The sequence below is a fragment of the Sinocyclocheilus grahami genome, unplaced genomic scaffold (genome assembly GCF_001515645.1).
Source record: "Sinocyclocheilus grahami isolate Dianchi unplaced genomic scaffold, SAMN03320097.WGS_v1.1 scaffold406.1, whole genome shotgun sequence".
Taxonomy (NCBI): Eukaryota; Metazoa; Chordata; class Actinopteri; order Cypriniformes; family Cyprinidae; genus Sinocyclocheilus; species Sinocyclocheilus grahami.
Genome location: NW_015505585.1, coordinates 6623 through 23675, shown reverse-complemented (window position 1 = coordinate 23675; position 17053 = coordinate 6623). Strand labels below are relative to the sequence as shown.

The following is a 17053-nucleotide window of genomic DNA, read 5'->3' as shown; positions in this document are numbered from 1 at the left end:
GTGAAAAAAAGTGCATAATGTTTAAAATAATGTTTATAAACCAATTATAATTAAGTTGCTTAAACAACTATAAAAAAACAGCATCATGTTTTCCTCCAAAAGGCGGAAAGTCAATCAAACAGAGTACATTTTTCATTTAAAAACATGTGATGCAGTGATATGGGGAAAAACCCGCCATAAAGTCTCGATATATGTTTTTTTCAAAGTTAAACTTGTATTCATTTTACATGGCTTTCTAAACATGCGGCTCCTTTGTGCGACATGCGAGTGCAATATTTCCGCAATATTTTTAATGAACAATGCAGCAGCGCCGCATCTAGTGGCTTCAACTGGATAGGCTAATAAAAACATTATAATGCAATAACACTTACATCGTCATCGCATCTCGTGCGCCACTGATAAGGCTGCCTGCCTCCTTAACGCACAACTAAAATTTGAATGCAACGTTTTCGCATTCAAATGTGGATTTTTATTTTAAATTCGACGAATATTTTAAATTCGAAAAAATTGACAGCCATAGTTTGTACTGAATTTTTAATAATATAAATGCAGCCTTTGAACATGAGCGACTTCTTTCTAAAACTTGCAAAATCTTGCCAACCCAAAATATTTTGAACGGTAGTGTATATTTATAAGTCATGTCATGGGCTTAGGAGCAGTGGCGGCTCGTCGGGAGAGGCAGGCATAATTTTGAGGTGAAAATGGGAGGAGGACGATTTCATGTTAATAAAATTCACAATTCATTTCAGTTCATGTCTCAGAATGTGTATTTTTTGTTTGTAATTTCACAGTTGTAATATCATAACGTGAAAGCGCCGCTTTTCTATCGCGGATGTGCTGAATCTGCTGATGTAATTACAACCGCTAATGATAGAGAAGGGTAGGGGGAGGCAGGGGGAGCGCGGAGCTCTCGTGCCTCCGTTGGTAAAAAATTAGCCAATCAGCATCGAGTGTTCACTTTCAGCGCTGAGGAGTGTTGAGAAAAGAACCCTCTCAAGGTAGGCTAGCCTCCCTTCTGATATCAACCAATCATCACAGAGAGTAGCGATATTGAATATTTGATTGCCAACAGATTTACCAAGCTGTCATTCAAACAGTACAAATTTAGGGAAAACAGCCTAAGCTGGATATAGGCTACAGCAGTTGGCTTAATTAAATGGCGCAACAGGCAGCTCTCTTTTAACACAGACTTTTAAGAAGGGATGGATGTTTACTTCAAGTGATAGGCCAGGTAAGTGAAGTTATATTATCTTGCTGTATGCATGTCCTTTTATTTACATTTTCTGACTAAAAGCAACCAAAAGGCCATTTTAAAGTGGTTAAGCAAATAATATAATAATAATAATCGGCAGGGATCCCAGACGTTACAATAACCAATAACGTTACAATTAGTGTGCCTCCTCTATTTTAAAACCCACGAACCACCACTGCTTAGGAGCAAAAGCATTTGATGACCTGACATCCAGATCATCACTGCCTGTGCTGTCTCCGCTCCACTTTACTCTAATTAAATATTCTATGCGTCTAACCATGTCCGTTGGCAGCTCTCGTCTAATGTGGGAGAGAAGCGCCTGAACTGCTGCATGAAAAAAAAAAACAGGGTTTGGGGGAACTTGCAAAAATGACTTGTGATAGACCAGGAAATACAAAATAGCTACGGAAATATGAGTATGTAGAGCAGTAAATTTACACATTTTCTATTTTATAATAATTTCTCAAGGTCGCTTACACGTGCTGCACTACAATATGAGGGGGTCCAGGGGTCCCCCTGGTTGAGGTCTCCAGTGCTCTGCTCACACTGATGGTATTGATACTAAAACCAATTATGCATAACTTTAAACCTGACATCATCCTGCACAACAGAATCTCTCTGACAAAGCAAGCAATGTGGGAGTCTTATTGACTGAACAGCTGAAGGACATTTGATATATTGAGTTTTCAGGCTAGATGAATAAACACACAAAATATGCTTTGCAGCAACAACAAGAGGACAATACAATGGAGCCATTCAATTCAATTTGAACATTGAGTGTAAACAGTGATTAGAAGCACTTATCAGCCTCTGAAAGGTCAAACTGATTGCATATATAACCCATAAAGTCTGTTTTATTATAGTATCGGTGTGATTTTAATTACAGGCTGAATTCAAAGCTTGTGACAACTTAACCCTTTGTTTACTTTGCAGTAGGGAAATAATTTAGTATTTAGATCTGAGTCTCCTGTGAATGTGGTTACACTAAAATATTCATGATGGAGTATGCCGGGAAGGGACATCAAAAGGATTTCGCGGAGGAGACTAAAAAACATGCGTTTAATGACATTTGATGGCTTAATGACAAGTTGGATGGTGAAGATCAAGGAGAGATTGAAGGGTGTGAAAAACATCTTTAGTTTTAGCTGGTGTGGTGCTAAGTGGTGATGCTAAGTGGTGATGGTGTTGTGAGACAGATTGAGTTAAGGCAGAGGTGTCGCTCCACCAGACCCACCTGATGCTGCTTATGCTTCCAGTCTCAGATCCCAGCTTGCATCTCTCCAGCTGAGTGGCAACAATCTGCCTCTCAGCCTCCAACTCTCTCGTCAGTCGCTCAAATTGCAGCTCCTGCAAACATAAAGCAGACAGAGCATATGTGTAAAGCCCTAAAGGAATTATGGAATTGATTCTGTCTATAACATGTACTACACGTGCACTTACACATGCTCCAGTAACTACTACGCAGAGCATGTGTGTGTGTGTGTGGGATGTACAGACACTGTGAGGCTGTGCAGCCACTCAGGGCTTTTCTTTACATATCGATAAAATGCACTTGCATTTTCTTTCTTAAAAAATGATCATAAATCTAGTCTCAGGTCAATAACTTTATTAGGAACTGCCATTTAAACATGGTCAAACTGTAAGAATGGCTGTCAGACCCTTGCTGATGTAAGTGGGCGCACAAACCATCTATTAAAGCAAACATCTGTCACGACTTGTGTGTTTTAAGACATTTACTTTTTATTTTTTCTTCTCCAGAAATCTACATGGCAAAATATATGCGGAAGGCTACTTGTAGTATACCTTCAAAACAAATATATTACGAACAAAATCTTGATGTGTCATCTTTTGTGACAGGTAGAGTTTTACAGGGAGATGGAAACTAGCTTTTTATGATGCTGCAAGGAGAAAACAGGTAAATACTAGTTATATAATTTTTTTATTATTATTATTATTATGTTTGGCAATGAAGCTGTATTTTTGCATCCTTTTTTATGAATAAATAATAATAATATACACTACTGTTTAAAAAGTTGAGGTTCGTGTGATTTTTAAAAGAAAGTCTCTTCTGCTCACCAAGGCTTCTTTTATTTGACCAAAACTACAGTAAAAACAGTAATATTGTGAAATAATATTACATTTTCAAAAAATAAATAAAATAAAATTTAAATGTAATGTATTCCTGTGATGGCAAAGTTGAATATTCAGCAGTCATTACTTCAGATCATTCAGAAATCATTCTAATGTGCTGATTTGGTGCTCAAAAGATTTTTCTGATTATTTTCAGTGTTGAAAACAATTGTGCTGCCTAATATTTTTGTGGAAACCATGATACATTTTTCAGGATTCTTTGTTGAATAAGAATATCAAAATAATTTTTTAAAATAGAAATATTTTGTAATATTGTAAACATCTTTACTAGCACAATTTACCGCTTCCTTGCTGAATAAAAGTTTTAGTATCTTACTGACCCCAAACTTTTAAACGGTGGTGCATATATATATACTTAATTTTGGGCCCTGGCCATAATGAATCAGCTATCTGCAAAGTACAATGATTAAAAACTGAAAGAGTACATTCTTTTCAACTTCTCCACAGTTTCTCCAGACATCCAAAGGCATTATTCTGAACTTTGATAGTCACTGGACCATTCCAGCACTATACACCCCTCCCACTCCTCTCTTAATTAGATATGCGCTGCTTAACATTTAATGACAAACTTGTCAATGCTAAATCAGAGATAAAATCCCAGAGCTCCTGTTTAAAGTAATCACTGTGAAAATCCAGTCAGAAACACTGCACTATGTGCCTGCGCCCGGGGCTACGACAGCCAATGCGACATTGCCACTTCTTTTGTGACAAGGCTGAAATGAGTTCACTCAGCCACAAGGTCAAAGACCCTCTTCCCCAGAGCGGTTAATGCTAAGAGGGCTCCAGAACGCATCACCTGCTATTTTGGGCACAAACCCAGATGAAGGCTACAAAAATATGTTGAAGAGCGCTCTATGAGCCATGACAACTAAAAGCGCTAACTGCAGCATTCAAACACTTTTCAACAATCATTATACAAGTCTAGAGTCTCACTTAATGACTTTATGGCAGACGCATTTCTGTGCATTTGCAACAAACAGGCAAGCTGCTTAGCTCTGCAACTGAAAAAGCATCAGCAATTACAATACAAACAAGCATCATCTCTGACCTTTCTTATTGCACATCAATATGTTCAAGATGGAGCCGCAAACAGAGAACAACAACTGATTAGACTCTAACAATCTAACCATCAACAACAACAAAACTACTCCAGCTTTTAGTCCCACACTAAAACACCTGTTGCCTTCACAAATAAAATAACACCGCTCTTACCGGCACATGTACCATACTCCAGAGGCAATCCGCGCTGAGAAAGAGCCATGTCTGCGCATCACTATCCCACTAGACTTCATTCATCTCCACTTATCAGGAGAGTAAAGTCATTAGAAAAACTACAAGAGTGGTAGTGACTGCCTTCCAGCGGGAAAGCAAAAAGTGGAGTGCAGTCAGGCACAAAGGTCGTCATGGCAACAGTGAATTTAGAGCCCCTTTGGCATTATTTATGCAACACTGCATCACAAAGGGTCCCTCCCACCAGCCAGCCAGCCAAATACCACTGCCCTCCAGTCACTCTTCCGACTCCTCCTAAACTCTTCCCTTCTTTCTGACGCCATCTGTGCTTCACTCTGAAGAGGAGAAGGGGGGAGATGCGGAGTCTCGTTGAAAGGATCGCAGAGCGGCAGAGAGAAAGAGGTATTTTTTGAGGGTCCAGGCAGCAAAAAAAGTACCGTTCCACTGTGCAATGCTAAGCTTTGTGCTTCCTCTAGGGATCCTAACAGGCTGGTCTGCATCAGTAGCCTGCAATGGACAGGCTCTCTGAGCGGGGAGTAGCCTCCACTTGTCACAAAAGTTGGTTAAATATAGCAGTCCACACAGACAGAAAAGCACTCGGCTAGGACAGCAGACATGTCACCTGGACCAAAAATGGTGATTCTTTAACATTCAAAGCATTGTTTTTTCTGCATCTATACTACAATATAAAAAATATTTTTCGAAGAGAAAACAGAGATTATTGGAGTTTGTAGTTTGTAAATATTATTTCACTCTTTCTACTTGAAAATTTCACATCTAATTCAATGCGTTACTTGCTGTTTCTTTGTAATTAATTGTACAATTTCTGAGTAAAAATTGTTTGTATGCCAATTTTAGTCTATTTAATCTGATAAGAACTCATAAAATGTGTTTTGCATGGTCAGCAGTGTGAAAAGAATGTGAAACAGTGTATTCCCATTATCTTACATAATAACTCCAGAAAAGGCCGTTAAACCTATTTGTTTAGAAAATAAATCGCCATGGGACTGAGAAATTGATTTGACTGCTTCAAGAGCCCAATGTGGTCTTCTGGCCTAAATGCCTAATTGTGCCCTGTGGACAAAGACTGACATTTAAGTTTCTTCATTGGTCCATTTGATTGCCAAATGTCACTTTGGGTTTGCCTCACGAGTTCCTTTAAGGATTTAACCCAATTTCTATAATTTCACGGAGTTAAATGAGTCCAGAGCCAATCCACAGCCTGACCACACCGACTGAGAGCCATACAAAACAGTGTTAAACAGACAGGAATGACTCGGATGAACTAATTTGGTCTGTAAAATGTAAAGAGAAAATTGCATGTATTCCTGGTTGAAAATTACATCATCCAAAGGACCTCAGGATAAGCGTCAAATAAACTTGAACAGCCTTTTTGTAGATAATTTTGTCAAAACAGCCTCAACTTTTATGAATATTGTAAGTAATTAAAGAACTGCTTCATTTGATTGAGTATGTGACATGAATTATAATGTGATTAAAAACATTTAAATGACTTCACTTCTGGCTAAAGCAAATCACTCCTAACGGACAAAGATATAATGAGCTGATTAACATGCTTTCCTTGAAATAAAAAATACTAAAATTGCAGAGTTAGAATTAAATGGAAATAAATATTTGACCTTGCTGTCCTACCCCTTACAAAAACTGGCACTTTCCCCAAAAAAATCCTTGCCATGATCATAATAAAACTACATATGCCAGTGGCTTTTTATGAATAATTAATGTGTCATTTTAAAAACACTAAGATAAATTTCTTTAATTAACACCAAATTAAAGGGACAAAAAAGCTGATCTTCTGAAAATTCTGAAAAGAACACCTGTACTTTATACATTAATAAGACTACTATAATCACTATGTCAGCATAATCTGAGAAAGTGATACTCAAAGGCAAATAATAAAAGTGTTAATTATATAGAAGAAATCACACTAAGCAACATTTTACTGCAAATACAGTATTTACTAGTTCTTCCCATACAGTGAGAGCACTGCACATATGTCCAGGTTGTTAAACATGCTCTCCCTGACCATCGCATGTGATTCTGATTAGCACAAGTGAAACAGGAGAATTTTAATGCGAGAGAGTCATACACATGAGAGACTGTGTTCTGCTTGCACGTGTAACCTTGAAAACTGCAAACAAAGCACACATACAAGAGACCAGGACATTTTGCTGACATTTTGGTACATTGTACTTATACATAGCAGAGGGGAGATGGTTTTTCACTGCTACAGAGCATCCTTTGTCATCAAAATCTACACTGGTTTTAGATCTGAAGTTCAGATTATTCTGTGAATTTTGCCTCATAACTTCTGTGATAAACCCCTACTAAAAGCCTCTCAAATGGGAGATTGCCATCTAGTGGAGGAGAAAACAAGCCTAGTGATTTATCATCATATGTGTGAGCAGACAAGCAGTGGCAAAATTATAAACATGTATTTTCAGTTAACGACTTTTCAGTTAGTTTTAAGGTCTTATTTTTCCTGTTCCTAAAGATTGGCAAAATTCACTTTTAGCACATGTAAAATGTACAATGTTTATTTTTCGGGAAATAGACCAAAAATAATGATGACTCATCTTGTACTACACATGTTTGTCCACTAAAATGCTCTCTATAGTGAGAACACCCTGCTTGCTAACACAACCTGACTAGCAGTAGCAAGCAAGATCTATAATATTTGGAGAAAGCTATTTATTAGCATTTCCATTGACCTCATTGTCTAAATATATGCAAAATAAATGTATTCAGTCACTATATGCAACTCATTTTGAATGGCCATTGATGGAGAATTATGCTTTTTAGAGCCAAATGGTGTAGTTACAGCATCTACCAGCAGGGGCTAAAATAGCATGCCTTGATAGCAAGCAGCAAATCATGGTTCATGGCAGTGATATACCCCAGCAAACACGTTAATGTGGGGCCCAAATGGGTTTCACATGGGCTACAGGGGTACAGAGTGGGCATGGGCATAAAATGGGCATCTTATCTGGGGCCCACTTGGGTAACCCAGCTAGGACCCACATGGGTGAACCCAGGTGGGCTCCCCATGTGGTTCCTAGTTGGGTAATTAATGGGAAATTTGTGCATGGGCTCAAAATGGGCTACACATGGGACCCTATTTGTTTTATCAAATATACAAGTGCAAACATAATTAATCCCATATAGGGTGATTACATGGATACATATAGTGCACATATGTGTCTTTAAAATAATTTTTTATGTCCAGGTTGTTAAACATGCTCTCCCTGACCATCGCATGTGATTCTGATTAGCACAAGTGAAACAGGAGAATTTTAATGCGAGAGAGTCATACACATGAGAGACTGTGTTCTGCTTGCACGTGTAACCTTGAAAACTGCAAACAAAGCACACATACAAGAGACCAGGACATTTTGCTGACATTTTGGTACATTGTACTTATACATAGCAGAGGGGAGATGGTTTTTCACTGCTACAGAGCATCCTTTGTCATCAAAATCTACACTGGTTTTAGATCTGAAGTTCAGATTATTCTGTGAATTTTGCCTCATAACTTCTGTGATAAACCCCTACTAAAAGCCTCTCAAATGGGAGATTGCCATCTAGTGGAGGAGAAAACAAGCCTAGTGATTTATCATCATATGTGTGAGCAGACAAGCAGTGGCAAAATTATAAACATGTATTTTCAGTTAACGACTTTTCAGTTAGTTTTAAGGTCTTATTTTTCCTGTTCCTAAAGATTGGCAAAATTCACTTTTAGCACATGTAAAATGTACAATGTTTATTTTTCAGGAAATAGACCAAAAATAATGATGACTCATCTTGTACTACACATGTTTGTCCACTAAAATGCTCTCTATAGTGAGAACACCCTGCTTGCTAACACAACCTGACTAGCAGTAGCAAGCAAGATCTATAATAAAGCTATTTAGCTATTTATTAGCATTTCCATTGACCTCATTGTCTAAATATATGCAAAATAAATGTATTCAGTCACTATCATTTTGAATTTTTGAATGGCCATTGATGGAGAATTATGCTTTTTAGAGCCAAATGGTGTAGTTACAGCATCTACCAGCAGGGGCTAAAATAGCATGCCTTGATAGCAAGCAGCAAATCATGGTTCATGGCAGTGATATACCCCAGCAAACACGTTAATGTGGGGCCCAAATGGGTTTCACATGGGCTACAGGGGTACAGAGTGGGCATGGGCATAAAATGGGCATCTTATCTGGGGCCCACTTGGGTAACCCAGCTAGGACCCACATGGGTGAACCCAGGTGGGCTCCCCATGTGGTTCCTAGTTGGGTAATTAATGGGAAATTTGTGCATGGGCTCAAAATGGGCTACACATGGGACCCTATTTGTTTTATCAAATATACAAGTGCAAACATAATTAATCCCATATAGGGTGATTACATGGATACATATAGTGCACATATGTGTCTTTAAAATTATTTTTGTTGTTGTTTTGACTCTTGGATTACTTAATCAACATCTAAAAATTCCAACACTCCTGCATTTGTACACAATTTTCCACTGACATTTAGCAAAAAAAAAATGCAGCCACTTTAATTGTGCTGACAACTTTCTCGCTAGATCCCATCCCCCCACCACCTCTCCCTCTCTCTTGTTCGAGATGTTTCGGCACTTCACAGAACGATCGGCGTATGACCCAGCATGCGCTGAATCACGCCGGCGCAATTATTCACTGACCGCTTTGCTGTAATTTTCGGGAGGAGAGGAGACGTTTGCCATCAGTGTATCCAAGGTAAGAATTACAATTTTAAAACTTAAAATGTTGAGCATGTAAATACATTGTTTACAAACCATAATGATAACCGAAACATAGTTTGGCTTTTTGTCACGTTAAAATTTAGACATCATACACAGCTCGCGCCATATTTTCCTCTTATTTCTGGCGCCAATGTCTAAACGATAATGCTGTATGTCTTTGTGTTCCCTACGCCCTCTAAAAGTTAAAGACATTAAAAAAGCTCATATTTAAACTGCAAAGTTTGGCACCGGGCTGTGTGCTCACGATACAGGAAGATTACAACGATGAGGTCAAATGGCTTATATAGCAGAGAAGCTAGTGTAAGATAATCTAGTGTAAATAAGGTAACTTAGCCTGAGACAGATGTCAATTTGAAGAGTAAACAATAAGGCTGTTGTACTTTTAACAATACATAAAATACAATAATATTATAACAATACTTAATATTATCATGCAAACAGGAGTTTCTGCCTTATATAAATCTGCATCAGTTTGCATTTGGGTGTCATTATAAATCATACAAATTGTTATGACTGTATAAATGTTTTTGCTTAAATTAGAATTTAAATTTTTTTAATTAATAAGCATTTTTTTCTTACAGAAAGTAATTGGACGGTCTCGGATGTTGATGCAATGGAGCAGCAATTAAAAAAAAGACCCTACCTTCCAGAAAGTTGTAAATGTACAAGTTGTAATGGTCATGTTCAAATTATTCCAATGAAACCTTGCTTAATAAAGCAAGCAGAATACAAGTTCTGAAGTTGTTACAAGAAATAAAGTTTTTCCGGAGCTTAAAATGAACTTTTTTTAGATAGTTTTTTATAAAGTTGTAAATGTACAAGTTAAAATAGTCATGTTTAAATGTTTCCAAATAAACTTTGCTTAGAAGCTTGAAGTACTGGTTTCTGTTTATTGAATGCCTTTACAATTTTAGTGGATTTAATGTAATGTTTGGGTTTAGGGGTTTAACGTAAAATAAGGTAACCCAAACAGACAAATATATTAGCCCATATGTATACCTGTTGTGGCCCATAAGAGACCTACATAAGACCTAGTTGGGTCCCATCTCTAACCCATGTGGGCAGGCTCATGTAGGCACCAAATGGGAGCTACCTGGTTAACCCATATGGGCCCTATATGGAGCCAATCAAGGGCCCATCTGTGCAAACCCATGTGGGGTCACCATGGAAACTGAGGACAAAATTAGCTGGGTCCCAGTTGGGTAGCCCAGGTGGGCCCCAGATATCAGCCCAGTTGCAACCCCTATGGGCCCCACATAGGTGTGTTGGCTTGGACACTACCATTCGAAAGTTTGGGGTCAGTAAGATTACTTATAACTAACCAACTAAATGAATGAGCAAGGGCACATTAAATTGATCAAAACTTAAGTCATTAAAGACAGAAAAGACATTTATAATTTTACAAAAGATTTCTATTTTAAAAACCCGATAATAAAATAATAATAAAAATGTGCACTATAAATGAGTACCAAATCAACATAATAGAATGATTTCTGAAGGATCATGCGACACTCCAGACTGGAGTAATGACTAATTCAGCTTTGCCATAACAGGAATAAATTACATTTAAAAATACATTAAAATAGAAAACATTTTTTTAAAAATCACAATATTACTGTTTTTACTGTATTTATGATCAAACAATGCAGCCCTGGTGAGATTAGAGACATTCAAAATCTTGCCAAACTTTCTAACGGTAGTGTAACTAACGCTCTTCAATATGACCCACCCAATCATCCTGTTTCAGTGGAAAGTACACCAACTTAGAAAAGAAAATCACACAATTTTTCATGTTTTTTAATCTCCTCTCAGAGAGAAACACTGTATGCGACATGGACTCTGTCCACCAGTACCCTCCAGTGAAAAGCATAAAAAAAAAGATGGCAGACAGTTTTTCTCGCTCTGATAGGAGAGCTATTAGACTGGCCCACAGCAGCCTATGGCTGTGGCCTAATTTAACACTCCCCGTGTAGATTTCCAACCCTAAAAGCATGTCGCTTTTTTCTGTCCCATGGTTAAAAGCAGGAGTGCGAGCTAAACGCTAGCAGGAAGCGAAGGGCTTGTCACGGTCCATTTTTTATCTACACATGGTCTTGACTCAAAAATGGCCTCCAAGAAATCATTCTAATATGCTGATTTGGTGCTCAAGAGACATTTTTTATTATTATCAATGTTGAAAACAGTTGTGCTGCTTAAGGTTTTTGTGTAAACCATGATACATTTTTTTCAGGATTATTTGATGAATAGAAAGTTCAAAAGAAAAGCACTTATACTTGAATTTGTTTTTGCAAGTGTCTACTGTCACTTTTGATCAATTTAATGTCTCCTTGCTGATTAAAAGTATTAATTTCTTTTTAAAAAACTAAAAAAACAACCCCAATTGTTTAACTGTAGCATATATGCATATATATTTGCTAGCCCATCAATATGTTAGGCCCAAACTTTCAGTTTCAAAGAGAAATGCATCAAGTTGATTTTGTGGGTTTTTAAAACCTTAGATTTCAAGTAATGAAATCCTACTATAATGCTCTGGTCCTCTCAGATCACTCTCTTCATTCTCAGCTTTCTCCTTTGCAATTGCTTCCCCTCTTCAAAAGCAAACACCCAAATTTAAAGCTTCCCCAGAGAACAGTCTGCACACAGCAGGAGCAGACAGAAAATGGCTGCTCACGTGTGAATGTGTACCTATGAGCACCAGCACACACTGCCTTTTTACACAACCACCCACATCAGGCACAACTGTGAACACTTCTGTTCTGTAAAGAAGAGCGAACATACAATCAAAAAAAGGGAACAGTAAGAACTGTGAAAACAAATGCTACAGATGCTAGTCGTAGGTGAAATAGGAACTGATAAATAAGTATTGATAAATGCTCAATTTATTCATCAGTTTTGGTGACCTGATGCAGACGCTTTTCATTTATAGGTCAAACTGATGACTTACTACCAATGAGATCATGCAAAACAGACCAGAACATCAACTAATTCCAGTCTCAGCTGTTGGTGCATGTGGTTCAGATGGATTACACTTTTTTGACAATAATCTTATTCATCCATCTGCCTCTGATTAATAGTATCCTGACATCATAAATAAATCATGATTAAAAAAGAAACAAAAAAACACAAAATATCATTGCATGGATGGCCTGAAGACCTGTGTTGCATGCCAGTGCTTTGTTGAAAATAAAATAATAATAATAATAATAAATTAAATATTTCCTATGTGTTTTATGCCTTGCAATGGCACAAACATTTGGTGTGAAATATTCACATTGTTACACTGTGTTACAAATTATCAAGCGTTACTAAGTTTCAGCATTGGTTTTGCACTGTGTGCCATCCTTTTCAAGCTTGGTCTGTGAATTAATTAGCTTTGCAAAATTTTGGTTTATGATTTTAAAACTGTCAATGAGTTACAATATAGTCAAATCCAGCTATTATTACAGATGAAAAACCTAGTCATTTTCGTTTGTTTTTGTGAATAAAAATGTAATACAAAATGATCATGTGACACTGAAGACTGGGGTAATGACTGGTTAAAAATGAAGCTTTGACATCACAGGAATTAGCTACATTTTAAAATATATACCTCAAACTTGTTAAAAATAGTGTGTATAAAATACACTGCAGTTCCAGCAAGCCTTTTCATGTTTTACTATGAGAAATTCTCTGCATATAATAATCACTAAATAGAATCTGAATGTTCAATATTCGTAAACACCACTTCACCACTGACCTGCCCTGCCAACATTTTCAAAGAAAAAAGTATATATCTCCATTTTATGCCATTATACAGAATAATTATGTAATATTCATGTAATTTTGATCATAATCAGCTTGCATGGCATTAGGGATATGCCTTTATCAAATTTTCATTTTGCGATTAATTGCTAATGCTTTTATCACGGTATACGGTATTATCACGATGTTGAAATTTAGTTTTAAAAAAGTGTTGTCATAACACAGTATAACAGGTTTAATAATTTTTTTCTTATAACAAAATAACAGAACATTTAAATACAATTTTTTTTATACAGAAAAATGTATAAAGTAAAAAAATGTACACAGATTAAAGTGCAAAAGAACTATAAATATCAATAGGCATCACTTTACAATAAGACCTCATTAGTTAACCTTAGTTAATGCATTAACATTCACAATGAGCAAAAGCTACATTTGCTACAGAAGTTAATCTTTTTAAAAATTTCATGTTAGCTCATTAAATAATACAGTTGCAACTTTTGATTTTAACAACAACGTGTTATTAAATATTGGAATTACCTAAGATTAATGAATGTTAGAAGAATTTTTCATTGGCAGTTTATGTTAACTGAATTAACTAATGTTAACTAATGAAGCCCTAATGTAAAGTGTGACCGAACAATAACGATAAAATTTTTTTCAAACAATATCTAGGGCATGTTGTAGTCCAGATTAAAACGTAAAAAAAAGTCTGAAAATAAATAGCCTATTAAGTCTAAATATTTAAGTATTTGGCGCTGTGATGAACGCCATAGCGAAATACAAAAATCTGAAAGGCTATCTAAATCATTTAAATACGTTTTAGAAAGTAGCAGCTGCTTTATTTATGGGGTTTCCAGGGTAACGGCTGCATTTTCTGCAGTTTAGCGCCATCTGCTGTCAGAGAGTGAATGTGCGCTTTCATTCAGCGCGTCACTCATTTGTTCCGCCATGCGCTTCTCATTCGTGCTTGTTTACATCAGAGTGCGCACGCATCTTTCACGCAGCATATATAGGTGTTGTGCATTGTGACCAGTTGATGGGAAAAGTATTCCTAAAATGCATTCAAAATTCTGTATAATTTGTAATAACTAATTATTCTCTGTATTTTGAAGTGCCCACAACAACAGAAGTCATTGGATCTTTGAAGATGTGGGGAAAAAAAGAGTAGAGAAAGTGTACTGAGATGTTCTAATAATATAAAGGAATATTTACAATGGGGAAAAAAAGTATTTAGTCAGCCACCAATTGTGCAAGTTCTCCCACTTAAAAAGATGAGAGAGGCCTGTAATTTTCATCATAGGTATACCTCAACTATGAGAGACAAAATGAGAAAAAAAATCCAGAAAATCACATTGTAGGATTTTTAAAGAATTTATTTGCAAATTATGGTGGAAAATAAGTATTTGGTCAATAACAAAATTTCATCTCAATACTTTGTTATATACCCTTTGTTGGCAATGACAGACGTCAAACGTTTTCTGTAAGTCTTCACAAGGTTTTCACACACTGTTGCTGGTATTTTGGCCCATTCCTCCATGCAGATCTCCTCTAGAGCAGTAATGTTTTGGGGCTGTCGCTGGGCAACACAGATTTTCAACTCCCTCCAAAGATTTTCTATGGGGTTGAGATCTGGAGACTGGCTAGGCCACTCCAGGACCTTGAAATGCTTCTTACGAAGCCACTCCTTCGTTGCCCAGGCGGTGTGTTTGGGATCATTGTCATGCTGAAAGACCCAGCCACGTTTCATCTTCAATGCCCTTGCTGATGGAAGGAGGTTTTCACTCAAAATCTCACGATACATGGCCCCATTCATTCTTTCGTTTACACGGATCAGTCGTCCTGGTCCCTTTGCAGAAAAACAGCCCCAAAGCATGATATTTCCACCCCCATGCTTCACAGTAGGTATGGTGTTCTTTGGATGCAACTCAGCATTCTTTCTCCTCCAAACACAACAAGTTGAGTTTTTAACCAAAAAGTTCTATTTTGGTTTCATCTGACCATATGACATTCTCCCAATCCTCTTCTGGATCATCCAAATGCTCTCTAGCAAACTTCAGACGGGCCTGGACATGTACTGGCTTAAGCAGGGGGACACATCTGGCACTGCAGGATTTGAGTCCCTGGCAGCGCAGTGTGTTACTGATGTAGCCTTTGTTACTTTGGTCCCAGCTCTCTGCAGGTCATTCACTAGGTCCCCCCGTGTGGTTCTGGGATTTTTGCTCACAGTTCTTGTGATCATTTTGACCCCACAGGGTGAGATCTTGCGTGGAGCCCCAGATCAAGGGAGATTATCAGTGGTCTTGTATGTCTTCCATTTTCTAATAATTGCTCCCACAGTTGATTTCTTCACACCAAGCTGCTAACCTATTGCAGATTCAGTCTTCCCAGCCTGGTGCAGGTCTACAATTTAGTTTCTGGCGTCCTTTGACAGCTCTTTGGTCTTGGCCATAGTGGAGTTTGGAGTGTGACTGTTTGAGGTTGTGGACAGATGTCTTTTATACTGATAACGAGTTCAAACAGATGCCATTAATACAGGTAAAGAGTGGAGGACAGAGGAGCCTCTTAAAGAAGAAGTTACAGGTCTGTGAGAGCCAGAAATCTTGCTTGTTTGTAGGTGACCAAATACTTATTTTACCAAGGAATTTACCAATTAATTCTTTAAAAATCCTACAATGTGATTTTCTGGATTTTCTTTTCTCATTTTGTCTCTCATAGTTGAGGTATACCTATGATGAAAATACAGGCCTCTCTCATCTTTTTAAGTGGGAGAACTTGCACAATTGGTGGCTGAATAAATACTTTTTTGCCCCACTGTATAAAATAACATTTGCATATTCTTCGCTCTGTGTTGCACCTTGATTTTTCATAGCCATTTGAAATTAGAGGCAACCACTGCATTTTAATCATGTATTTTGTTTGTTTTATATTAGACCATATAATTTCAAAATCTGAAGCAAAAACAAAATAACCTGACTTTTGTTTTGCTTCATAAAACATCTGTATGACCAGGGGCGGACTTACCCATTAGGCAAAGGTAGGCGACAGCCTTGGGCCCCCAAAAGCCAAGGGCCCCCTAAAATGCTTTTCATATAGGATATGCGCATTAAGTGCTGACACGCGAACGGTTGCTGTTTACGGTGTTTGTTACGACAACCCTCCGAGACTCCGAGTTGAACGTGCTTTTTGTGTACCCTGCTTGAGGGAGATGAAAATATTATGCATCTGAAGCTGTAATTAAATACTGAGAAACGGTGTGTATTATAAGTTTATAATTGTTTTAAATGCCGCTTACTCATTTATGAGGACACAGTTACTTTTTTAGTTGATATAATGTGTGTAAATGTATAATTGCCTTTTCATTATTTTTTCTGTTTTATTTAAATTTGTAGTTAAAATAACTAAAAATAAATGTATTTTAAAGTTTAGAATTAGACAGCCTTTGCACACAGGCTTACGCTGGTAACTCATCAGTGGATTTTCCTCGTCAGTATAGGCTATATTTTGTTTTACACTTTTCTCATTCTATATTTCTGACATTCCAAAAGTGCCTCCTACTGGCAGAGAATGAATGTTCATTTTCAATAATCCAGTCTGTAGTTTTTGTTCAGATCAATGCGAAAATCCACCCACATAACCCTGTTTTAAATTAATATCATAATTTATACTTCTGGCTCACCCCTGGTTTAAATGCTCAATTGTGAGGTTTATTATTTTATAATTTTTGATTTTGTGAAAACCTGAATCTCAACTGTAAATCAGTTGCTATTTCGTGGTCTACAACATGAAAGAAAACCATTATAACATGTACATGAAAAATGTAGAAATATTGGACACAACTATGGGGCACCATTGTACAGCAGCAAGCATCACTACAAAAAA

General features: G+C 37.2%; 1 protein-coding gene across 4 annotated transcripts in view; it reads right to left on the bottom strand.

Moving 5' to 3' along the window:
- The window catches only part of ctnnd2b (catenin (cadherin-associated protein), delta 2b), a 64971-nt gene extending 60303 nt beyond the window's left edge, over positions 1 to 4668 (bottom strand). For all 4 annotated transcript variants that reach the window (XM_016232053.1, XM_016232054.1, XM_016232055.1 and 1 more), the window contains exons 1-2: positions 4616 to 4668; positions 2487 to 2599 (exon numbers count right to left, since the gene is read on the bottom strand). In XM_016232053.1, coding sequence (XP_016087539.1) covers positions 2487 to 2599; positions 4616 to 4630 — 128 coding nt within the window. In that variant the 5' untranslated portion in view covers positions 4631 to 4668. The remainder of the gene's footprint in view (positions 1 to 2486; positions 2600 to 4615) is intronic.
- Positions 4669 to 17053: the final 12385 nt, after the last annotated feature.